General features: G+C 37.3%; 1 protein-coding gene across 1 annotated transcript in view; it reads left to right on the top strand.

Moving 5' to 3' along the window:
- Positions 1-12,755, top strand: part of LOC134539414 (uncharacterized protein C19orf47-like) — a 50,821-nt gene that overhangs the window by 37,282 nt on the left and 784 nt on the right. The window contains exon 11 of the mRNA XM_063381437.1: positions 7,123-7,229. Coding sequence (XP_063237507.1) covers positions 7,123-7,229 — 107 coding nt within the window. The remainder of the gene's footprint in view (positions 1-7,122; positions 7,230-12,755) is intronic.

Raw genomic sequence — 12,755 nt, 5'->3', positions numbered from 1 at the left:
GTGACTAAGAGAAGGTGATTTTGTCTATGGATCGGCGGATCTTTTAAAAAAAATGGAAAGGAGTGTGGATTGTTAACGATATAAGGTTGAGAGAATAAAATGAAGAAGGAAGTTTTAGTGGCTGGTATCAGCTATATTCTCAGCTGATAGTTCACTGAATAAGTGAACTGTTGTGCCCCTGAGCCAGGGCGAATGCTATGGTAATATTTAATTACCGGGGCTACTTTTATCTGCTGAAATATAAGGTACCAAAAGTCGAATGTATTCAGTACTGAAGTTTTGTGTTCGGTGAGCCCCTCCTATTAACTGTTTCGGCATAGTAATTTATTTCTCTGGTTTTCATTATGGCACAACATAATTATTTTGAATTTCGCCTAGTGGTCCCGATTTAAAGATTCTAGTGTACTCCGAAGTAACTGAGTTAGTTAATTTTTTAATTCACTTTAAATACTATTATTTATCACAAATGAACTTTTGATTTTGGTTGTGCCCAACATAACTTTATAGATAAATTATATTTTATGTGATTTTTAATGAGTTATGGGTAAGCAACCTAGTTTCTCAGTGTCGAAATAGGTAACCTTGGGCATAAGCCGCAATGGAAAATTACTTATAGCATAGTAAACATTTATGATTAATATAGTAATGTTAAAGTGTGGCGCCCATATAAACTTAATATAGTAACTATAATTCATATCATATAAGTAAATACAATTATAGAGTGACAACTCAAGTGGTTCCATTTTGCTTCGAAACACATAAGAGTTTACCTTATAATATTAGTATAAAATTACAATATATCTATGACAAAACAGACATTGTGACTCATATGTATAAAAATAAGTAAAAAAAAATGGTTTGATATGCCAGATTTAATTAGCAAATTTATTTTTATAGTATTGCTGAACAAAAATACAATTTACCTAGCTACCGTTATAAATGAAAACTTGTGATTAACTAGGGTTTAAATATTTAAACATGAGCTCAATCATAAATTGTTTGAATGCAGCAGTTTTAAAAGATTCACATTTTTTTTTTGTAAAATAGATTGCAAGGGTGGTTGGTAGGTTAGGTTAAATAAGGTTAAATGCATAAATAAAGAAAAATTCTTAATTTAAATATTGTAAAAAAAAATTCCATATAATTATTGTAGCTTACAATATAACCCTTTTAATATAATAAAATTTCTCTGTTAATAAGTCAAAACTTCTAAGTACCTTGAGAATTTTCTCAAGGATTTATTGTACTTTAAATAAGGATTTTAGTCTGATTAGTGTTGGGGCCGATTCCTAAAATATACCGATTCCGATTCCATTTTCGATTCTTAAATTAAAGGGTCGATTCTTCGAATCCGATTCCGATTCCTTAATTTTTATCTGACAATGTTCAACAGCGTAATATACTAAGAAAAAAAAAGGTTGTTTATGATTTTAAAATTGTAATTGTGTTGTGTTACATTTTCATGTGCTGAAATTAACATTATATACAGCTTATATAATGTTAAAAAGTATGTTCATTACCATCAAGTTACACTACCTTGAATTTCTAGCACAATTTGGCCTTTTAACCTTGCATATAGTTAGACGAAACACGTGTTCAAACACTGCCAAAATAATCAAAGATGTCTAATGACGTAAATTGTAAATAATGTTATAACTTAACCAACTTTAGATACCTTACATTATCAACTTAATTAATTAATTGTAAAAAAGAGGTTTGTACGGTTAGGTTAAGAATTTAATTTTCAAGCACTACTAAATAATGATCCAAATAAAATGACAATATAACCTCGTTTATACATATTTCAAGGGACCAGGGCAAAAAAAATCAAAAGAGGGAAATGTAAAAATAAAACTTTATTATCTCATTATTATGTAAATGACAAGAAACAAATATGGACCACACTAAAATAAAATGTCAGCGATGCTTGCGTTTTAATATATTACCTAAAACTTAATCATCTCACTTGGTGAAAAGAATAAATCCATCCAGTCTTGCAGTTCTTCACAACCGTAAAGAGAAAATAAATTTTCTGTTCTTGAGTAAGAAAGTTCTGTGCATGTTTTAGCATCTCAAAATTTCCACATTTTATGGTGAGATTTTCTTACACAAAATATTTAAACTCTTCAAATAATCGCGTGTTAAAATTTAATTCATTTCAGAAATTTATCGGAAACAAGTCTGTTAAACTAACACAACTACTTTCAAAAGATTGTTTATGTTTGGTAATAAACATTTACGAACGTTTCAGCAGCAATGTTTGGAAATTCAGATTAGCCAACTGCCTTTCCAAAATATATCTAATGTAAAACGAGCATCGCTGAACATTCACAAGAACGCTGATTTACAGCAATTTGGTTATGTTGCTTTTAAACTTATTTTAATATGGTCGCAGTAATCCACTGTGAATTTAGGTAAAATCTCAATCAAAAATTATTTCATTTTAGTTCTTTAAAGTTTAAAGTGCAGAGATGTGAAACATCTTAATTTTCACGTTCACGTCACCAAAGATTTTGTTCATGGCCGTATGGTTTACCATGGCAGGTAGCACAAAAAAAAATTAGCTTGTTTACAATGGCAAATGTAGCTGCCATGATCAAATAGTTAACGTTTACATTATTTTACTTGCCGTTTACATTTACATAATTTTCTTTAAACATTTATGGTTTTGTCTAATTATTTTGGAAGGTTTACTATTAAATGCAGTGCTGCTGCAACGTAATTTCCGAAAAATGCTTTCGCTTAAAGCGGGAAAGTAGATACTGCATTTGTACTGTAGGGAAAATGGCGGTGCAAGTAAATAAATACGTTAATCACAGTAATTCGTAAATCTTTTCCGTAAAAAAAGATTGTATTATGTAGTTTAAAAATTATTTTTGCATTCATTTTAATATTTTCTTACATTGCGTAGGAGATGTATTTTGCAAACTTAAAAACAATGCAGGAATCGGTCATGGTCGATTCCAAAACCATTGTATTCTGAATCCCACGATTATACTGGAATCGGTGGAACCGACCAATTCCGGAATCGGAATCGACCCATCACTAAGTCTGATTGATCAGATGGTTTCCGGTTAATTAAACTATCACCCACATATCAAGCTAGTTAGTTCAAATGACATTTATCTATGGTGTATTTGTTTACGTTTATATTTATGAATTTTATTTTGAATTTTTTAAATGATTTTTAAAATAAAATGTAGCCTATGTCTATCCGAAATAATATAAATTTATAACAATCAAAGAATTCTTGAAATTGGTCCATTATATTTTGATTTTCCCTCTGAAAAACTTAAATTTGCTCCTTATAATGTTGTAAATATCAAACAGGTTTTTGTGTCTGAGTACATAAATTAGTAGTAGTTTAAATACTTTTTTCATAAAGAACATGGGATCAAAATTGAAACCCAAATACAGTAAAACCTTTTTGTTGCGACCCCATTTATTGCGACCACCTCTCTATTACAACCCGATTTCGAGGAACCGTGAAAAAATTGCAGAAAATCCGAAGAAAATCGGACAGAAAATAAGTTTTTTGTGGTGAGTAGCGTGATACTGCGTTTCTCTTGCCGAGTGCTTCCTGTCGACCGCTGTCAGCGCTTAACAACCCCCATTCCACGTCCCTTTGCCGGCAGGGTGCAGATAAAGGTTTTTGTGGCAACGTGTTTACGTTTAGCTTTTTGCGAGTGTCTAGTGTGGTACGCAGTTAACCCTTAGCCGGAGACGTGAAAATATTTGACATATCTGGTGACGTGGTGCCCCTCAGACCCCAAAATGTTTTGTAGAAGTTAACTGATTAGAAATTATTTTTGTTCCATGTAAAATTATTTAATGCATTTTTATACTTATTAATTAAATTAAAAAATAAATTAGTAAATAATTATTTACCAATTATAAAATACAATTTTTTCTATTGGTGCTTGCTCAAATAAATCTAAAAATGCCTATTTGTAATAATTGCTTTTTTAAAAAAAATAAGCAGATGGTAGCCTAAAAGTTTTATTTGCTATTCAATATAGATATAATGACAAAACAAAATCTAGAAAACTTATATGAATAATAAGACTTTTTCATAAAATCTACAACAGATAAATTTTCCCAAAAAAAGAAATTACTTTTTTCCCCTCCAAATATTTTCCTTGCATAACCAATGCTTAAACCACAACAAAATATATAATCTCGCTAACTAGAAAGCACATGCATACTTATATATTTTGAAAATGGCATTTTTACATAAAATATATTAACCGAACATTGTTTGAAAAAATTAAATTTGTACGAAAAGTCACTCTGTAGTAGAGTATTTGTTTGCTCTGCAATCATCACACATTGCTTTTCCACACACACTGATCACTTAAGTCACTAAAAATATATTTCAACCACTTAGAAATAGTTTCGTCATAATCTGGATCGCCCACACGTACACATGTTCGTTTAGAAGCCTTTTTATCACTTCTGAGATAGAAACATAACTGGTGACGTGGTGCCACTACGACCCCAAGTTATCTTTGCGACCTGATATCTAGCGCCAGACAGCGTAAACAAATCTGACACTGCAGGAGGAGACTATGTGATATCCAAGCGAAAGGTAGATGGTACCACAAGCAAGTGCCTTGAACAGCACATAGATGGCAGCAAGTTAAAGTTTTGCTGGGGTCACGGAGACCCCACGTCTCCGGATAAGGGTTAAGGCAAAGCTACCTGCTGGATTTCTCTTGATTTTGATTACTATCGGTTGACAATACACAGCGACCCGACTGGATGCACGCCCGCCTCGACTTGTTTTAACTGCCGCAGCGATGTTTATTTTGACAGCTCAAGCAATTATCTTTTCCCGTGGGTTGATAGAAAAAGGTCGCTTCACCCAGAATAAAAAAAAAGGCTACGCACTTATTCCTCGCGCAGGAAACACACTGGCTGCCGTCTGTCTACCCCGCATTTATCTTTCTTCTAACATTCCATGTCTCGCCTCTCGCGCGAGCAATAACTAGGGCCACCATTATATGGTGAATCGCGAAATCGCGAAATTTTCCGCGAATTTATATGGAAAATGCGAAAAAAGTGATTTTTAAGAAAAACCGCTAAATAACACCGAAATTACACAATACAAGTCTCTTATATTTTAATGTGAAAAGCTTGATAGTCAAGACTTGCCCGGGTCCTGGTTGATAAGCGGGAAAAATTTCCTGCCTTGCATTTCTACATGCTTCCTCTAATCAGCTTTAGGGCGCCGTCTGGTCAGCGTGTGTGTTAGTGAAGCGGGATGATAAGAGCGACGCTCAATGGTAGTTCTAGCGCGGTAAAACCTCTAAGTGCAAGGCTCTGAACTGGCGCGCAGTCATCTCGTTCCCGTCAGATAACTGTGGAATTTGAGCGGTGATCGTAACATTATATGGCGGAAAAATAAAGATAAAGGTGTAATGCATTTCCCTATGATACTTTCAATAAATTTGTAACGGGTTTTTTACACCTAAAACTTCGAAAACATGCCTTTTAGCCATTTTATCTCAATAGAACCAGTTGGGCATTAACAAATTCTTAAATGCTTTTCGTAAGCAGACTCCAGTCGGATATCTAGTGTAGTTTGGCAATCGCGTAGGTTTTTCGTGGTTGTGCGCGGCACACAACTGTAGTTGCCATGCGTCACGCGCCGAGAATGTTGTCCGGCAGGAAGGGCGAGTATAGTTCATTTGTGGCAAAAATGAATACTTTTACGGCCCAGCTAAATTTTTCCATTAAAGAAATTTTGAAGTTTCGGTGATTTTCCAGCAGAAATAATGTGTAACTAACAAACAAATTGTATCAAAACAATTAACGGTAAATGACTGTCGCGGGGGCCCTTAAAAATTTTTCATTTTACCAGAAATGGACTATACAAACCTTGCTTTCGTTGCACGCAGTTTGGAGAAGGGGAGGAAGGATGTTGACAGTTTTCACATGCCAAAAGACGTTGAGGGAGAAGGGGGAGAGAGACACGATGGTTTGTATTCCTGGGAGGGATGAACCTTGAAGTCTGGGCAAGGGAAGGAGAGGTAAGCCGTATGACGTCATGCATCCGCCGCCTGCTGCCGCCAGCCTGTCTAGACGAGATTCCCGCGCTCCCACTTACGTTGCACAAGCTACTGCTGCCGTATTTTTAAAGGAAATTTCCCATTATTTTTTTGTTATTCTTACATGAACATTATTGGAAGTACTAAAGCCGACACAAAAATACGCTGTGTGTTAAAATTATCATATTTTAATGATCTTTCGTTTCGTTTTTTTTTTCTTCTGATTTTCACATTTTGGTCAAAATGTCCAATTTTTTTGACGGTTCCCGTGAATGTATTCGTAAAATCACTGCTTCGTTAAATCCGGGGTTCGTGACATCGGGGTTCTAGTGTATTTAACTACGGCAAGCAGAAAACGTACAAACATGTAAACTAACCAGTAAAAATAAACTGTCTATTGACATATTTTCATTAGAGGTGGCCTGTAGGGCGACGGACTTGTCATGAAGGTTGAAGTGGGTTTAAAGCAAAGCCGTCTAGCATTGTGAGTGACAGCATCCTGCCATTGTACGGCTGGTTTCTTAGCGAGTAGCGGTTTGGGGGAAAAAAAAAGGGGGGGGGGGGTGGAAATCAACTGAAAATTTTGGAAAACATCTATTACGACCCCCCCTCTATTACGACCCTATTCCTGGGAACCGTGAGGGGTCGTTTCAGAGAGGTTTGACTGTATGAGAATTGTAACTGAAATCAGAATTGGTATGTTTTTGGAACCGAACCAATATTTAATAATTATATACCTGTAAAAATTTTGCCTTCTAAGGTAAATGAAGCCTGTTTTTCCTGTCCTTACTGATCTGAAAAACAAGATTTATTTTTTTAACTATCATTTAATTTTTTCTTTTTATGGCTCAATTGTTCTACATGGTTTCTCTCCGTGAGATCATCCTCCCTTCGACTTTCACTTTATATTTTTAAAATAACATGCCTGATTTTTTTTGTTTGGGTTTGGGTTTCTGTTTTGTTGTTGTTTATGCTATCTAAATGCCTACAATAAGTATTATTCATAAATACACATTGATATTAATTTAAAAATGAGTGTTATTAGTGACGTATATAAGAATGTGTTGTGCAGCTGCCCCTGTGAACAACCAGAAGATAAGTGTGAAGGCCAGACTGGGTGTTGGCTGCACGCTGCCTGCCGGCTCGTCGCAGCTGGGGCCGGACAAGAAGCGAGTCATGGTGAGAGCACTGCACTCGTGACGTTCGTACTGGAGCACTGTGTGTGGTTCGTATGTGCAAGTGTGCAAGTTCTCAGCTTATGAGACAGGTACTCACGTCGCTGTTGCGTCATATACACACATACCGTGTGTAGAGCTTCAGGAAAAAAATGTCAGTTTTTCAGTACTCGCCAATTTTGTATAAACATCTAACCTCGGTAATAAGCAACTTCATCTGTTATCATGCTGCAATTAATCTTATGATACTAAACTATGACACTTAATTCAACGTAGTATTCTTTTAAATAACGCAGAACGTGATAAATATACGAAAAGTATTAATTTTAGGAGGAAACAATAACTTTTTTCACTTTTTAAAACCTAGCTATAATTATGTTAACAAGATGATACTATTGCTTTTTCAGAGCTAGCCAAACAACAGTAGTACCGAATGCGGCACTTGTACCGTATTTACCTGCAGAAGGGTTGTCCCTCCATATGGGTTGCATCTATAATTTTGAGCATAATAAACTAAAATTTTCAACGTAAGGGTCACCCTCGAATATGGGTCGTACCATATATCTGTCTCGTGTAGAATACAAGTGTAGTCTTGATGGTCTGTGTGTCTGCGTATTGTCTAACCCGTCCTTCGTCTCTCCTATCTCCTTCCCCACCCCATTGCACTGTCTAACAAAAAACTACAAAGGAAAATAATACATTGGAACCTCGTTCTACGAGAGCTGATAATGGCGGAAAAATCCTCGTAATTACGAATACTTGTAATAACGTAACAACTTGTAATAACCGAATAATAGAAATTGAAGTCAAAGTTAAGATTCCTGAACCTTCTAAAAATGTATTACAGTGAAACCCCTTATTTACACTTTTCAGGGGAACAGAGTCAAAAAGTGTAAATACCAGGAAAGTGTAAATTGAGGGAAACATATTTTTAAAATGTAACATACCTGGTTTAATGCACTCCTTTTACTTCAGTAGTCAGAGACATCAAAAAAAGACACAGTGAACGAAATATCTTAAAAAATCCTTCATTAGGCCTATGTAAACCAAAATAAATTTACAACATATAACTTATAAAATTGTGTGAATACAACACTGAAGCAATGTGTGCCATGATAAAATGTTACCATAAAAATGTTTTGTAGGCTTATGTGCAAAAACTTTCATGCCTAACTTAGGTCTATTTCTTTGTAAAATAATCATAAATCTTGGTTTGCTTGCATCTTTGAGTGTTCATGCACATGATCTGCTTCTCTAAAGTATAAAAATTATCAAAAACACCATCACAGTTTTCACCAGCAGATACTCCAATGTAGTCTCGCAGAGTTTGAAGAGCAGCAAGAGCATCTTTACTCGTGGGTGCTGTCACTTCTTCATCATCATCATCATCTTCGTCAGTATCCTGTTGAGAAGTACTGACATGGCTTTCTACAATATCTTCTATACATTGCACTTCCGAAGTGATCACCTGACTGTCCACATCCACGTAATCTTGAAATATTTTCTCCTGCAACACCCTCTCATGTCCTTCAAAATCTTCAATGTCACTGTAATCTTCTTCACTGAGAGTGTAAGGCTTTTCTGGGAACACAAATCCAGCTTTTGCAAAGCAGTTTTGAATTGTTGATGTTTTCACTTCTTTCCAGGCTCTTGCACTAAAATGCAATGCAGTCAGCAGATTTATCTTCATCAAAGAAGGGTCTTTTCCAACATCAAGCATTGTTACTGCCCTTGAAACTAGGTATCTGCGGTACAAAAACTTGAATGCCTGAATGATACCCAAGTCAAGGGGCTGTAGCTCACTCGTGCAGTTTGCTGGGAAGAAGACAATATCAGTGTTGCGAAGTTGGATGGTTGCTTTGTGAGCAGAGCACTGATCTATGAAAAGAATAACTTTCCTATTTTGCAAAGCCATTTTTTAATCAAATGCATGCAACTGGCTCTGAAACAAAGCATTGGTCATCCAGGCTTTGGTGTTTGCTTCATACTTTGTTGGGAGTGACTTGATGTTTTTAAAACATCGAGGTTTCCTCACTTTGCCAATGACATAAAGGGGGAATTTTTCACTTCCATCTGCATTGGTAAGCAATAACACAGTAATCCGTTGCTTGCTGAGCTTACCTCCGTGACACGTTTCCCCTTTAAAACTAAAGGTTTTGTCTGGTAGAACATTGAAAAACAACCCTGTTTCGTCAGCATTGAAAACATTTTTCGGGTCGAACCCAGCAATATTTTCCTGTAGCATTTCCTTCCAATGTTCCACAGTCTCCACATCCACACTTTTGCTTTCGCCACAAACCACCTTGTAAACAATATTGTGACGCTGCTTAAACCGATCAATCCATCCATTGGAAGCTGAGAAATCTTGAATTCCCAGCCTAGAGGCAATAACACGTGCTTTTTCTCTCAGTATTGTACCATTTATTGGTAAATTTGCGGCACGTGCACCAGAAAACCACTCAAGAAGAATATCTTCCAGCTGTTTGAATTTCGAGTCCTTCACATATTTACGTTTTTTAGCACTTGGCCCACATTGCGCGGCATTTGCAGTGATGGTTTCTCGGCTTTTGATGATGGTGTTAAGAGTACTCACAGGGATTGAAAGTTCTTTCGCAAGGTCCACACGTGATCCAACATATTCGTCGAATTTGGCAATTATTTTGATTTTATCGGCAACGGTAATAGTTTTTCGTTGTTTCACTTTCTCCATTTTCTCACAGATATTAATAACGACAAAGAGTTAAAGATGTGTCAAATACATTTACCGCTAAAGCCAATGATACTACCAGCGCTCGTAGCGGAAAGCTGTGGAAATAGAAGTACTGTGAATAGTGCAAGGTTACTTGCACTGTTCACGACGCGAACGCATTCACATACGCAGCTTTTGATGTATCTTTCTTCTATGGCAGCCATGTTTTGGTGTTTGTAAACACTGAACGAGACGTTAATAACGGGAATGAAGCAACTTTTCCGACGTAACAAGCGTGAAAACGACATATACCGCCTTATGGAAAATAAATTGGGCCAAAAACAAAGGAGGTAAATAACGGGAAAACGTAAATACCGTTAACGTAAATACGGGGTTTCACTGTAATTTCACACCATAACTTGAAAACGGTGCACTTTATTGAAAAACACATTGAATAAAAGCTGTAGCAAATTAAATTGCAAATTGAAAAGGTCTCTATGGTTTTTTTTGTATCTGCAATGGTTTTTGTTTTAATGGGGAATGAATTGGTCTGATGCATGAGGGAGCAACAGAACACAGCTAAGATAGCAGCTGGGGCCACGGTCGTGATGTGGAGGGGAGGTAAGATAAGTGGAGAAAGGAAAATAAAAGAAGTGCGAGAAGGGTGGTGCGAAGGCTTCCGATCCTGTGTGGGCTGGTTTATTTTTAGATTTCCCCCTATAGTCGAAAGCCAGCGCAGCAGCTAGCTACTAGGGGTTAACCTTGGCTGACATACTCTACGGTAATTTATGCGCAGTGGTGAACGTAATCAGTTTATACTTTCTGGTTAGGTTATATTTGTGGCCAGTCTCACCATAAACATGGCAGCTCTAATGCATTTTCCTCTATTCCCCCCCCCCCCCCCCCGTTTTTTTGTGAGCCTTCGCGTGCTGCTGAAAATTTTCTTCACCCCCTGTCGGATGTACTTTTCAAGACCTTTGTTTAATGTCAATCTTCAACCTAGGGTTTTGATCGCGCAGTTCCACTAAATTGTGTGGATGCTGATGTTTGCATTTTACCCGCTGTTCCGACATGTCCTACAGGTCTTCGATGGGCTTCAAGTCAGGTGGTGCTGCAGGCCATTTGAGATGTTCGTAAAACCAGTCACACATGTGTCCAGCCTGATTAACTTCGCAGTTGTCATCTCGAAACATCGGGGTATCACTGGCATACTCATCCTGCAGGTGTTGAATGAAAGGCAACACCTGATCATCCAGAATGTTTAAATAAACATGCTGGTTTATGTTATTGTTAGTGGTCACCACAGTAAGCGGGCCCAATCCATGACACGAAAAACACCCTAACAACATCACAGACCCATCTCCAGGTTGAACCTGACGTTGCACACATCTAGGATATGCTTCACTTGGCCTTCGCTGCACTCTACGACGTGAATCATTGGCATACAGGCAAAATATTGATTTGTCACACCACATTACGTTCTGCCAGTCAGCTACTGTTCACTTTCGATGATTTATAGCCCATTGAAGATGTACAGGTTCATGATGTCAATTGCAGCCAGTTCCCATCGCAATGTTCTCTAACTAACAGGTTGGTATGGACTTTCATTCACTGACAGCAGCAATTCCTGTCAGGACATTTCCGATCCCTCTCGGTCAGGATCTTTTTCCACCATTGCTTGTAGACACTTTGAACAGTTCGCTACGAAACACCAACAAATCCAGCAAATTAGCACACTGTATGGCCACGGGCACGGCCAAACACGATTGCCCCTTTTTGCCGCTTTGTCACATCCTTACATCCACCCATGTCGACGTACACTGTCTCTCACTGATCGCTACTGCCTTGTGCTCGCGTAGAGGCAGTACGCGTGTGGTTGAACACCAGACTCGTTCGCTGCACCGTCTGTACAGGCGTGTGCACTACGGTGACTAATTTTTTGTCCGGTGAGCTTAAGAGTGGAAAAGAATACTTTGATGTTGCACATTTTAACACCAGAATCGCACAGTATTCTTTTGCAAGACAGCTGCGATGTAATCAGTCTATAGTGTGTTACAACTGATCTGAACAAGGTTTTTCTTTAATTAAAAAGGACTTAAAGTGAAAAATGATAGTGGTAATACATATATTTAAAGAAAATCCCATATAAAAATATTTCTTCCATTATAAACTTAAAATATAGCTTTTGACCTGTAATTGGGTACAATTCTACCCTTGTAATAAGTTTTCTTTGTTAGTTTAAATTGCTAAGAAGATTACCTTGAAAAAAACTTCTTAACAGGAGTTGACTGCATGTGAAGTTGAAACAAAGGAAACGTAGGTTATGTTGGTTGAATTTTGTGCAGTCATGAGAAGATCATTTAAAAAAAAAATACATACTAGCTACAACACACTGTAGCTGCAGAACCCAGGCAGCTGATGGCTGTGTGTGTGTGTGGGTGTGGGTCCGGTTGAACAGCTGCCGTCGAAAGAAAGATGACAGACAGGTACACACAGATGGAGAAACCGGTTTTTTTCAGCATAGCAGTGATACATTTGAATGAAATATGGAAAAAAAATTTTAATTTTTAATGTTTTGGCACATCAGTTGGAATGTACCGTATTCACTTGAAAATAATGTGAGGAATGTTACCAAAACAGCTGGAATTGAAAGTGGGGGTTGCATGTATCTCGCCGTTGGGAACAGCTTGGTTGTAAAACTGCACGCTCTGCCTGTAAACTGCCTCACTTGTGCCACTCTAGCCCGGGGCTTCGTGAACCTCTGCAAGGACTGACAGATGAGAGATGCAGGATGAAGGAGAGTGGTCACTGGGTTCTCTGCTTCTCCTCACTGAGGCGGCT

The sequence above is a fragment of the Bacillus rossius genome, chromosome 15, assembly GCF_032445375.1.
Source record: "Bacillus rossius redtenbacheri isolate Brsri chromosome 15, Brsri_v3, whole genome shotgun sequence".
In the NCBI taxonomy this organism is placed as follows: domain Eukaryota; kingdom Metazoa; phylum Arthropoda; class Insecta; order Phasmatodea; family Bacillidae; genus Bacillus; species Bacillus rossius.
Note: the sequence above shows the minus strand (reverse complement) of the source record. Positions and strands in the feature narration are given on the sequence as shown.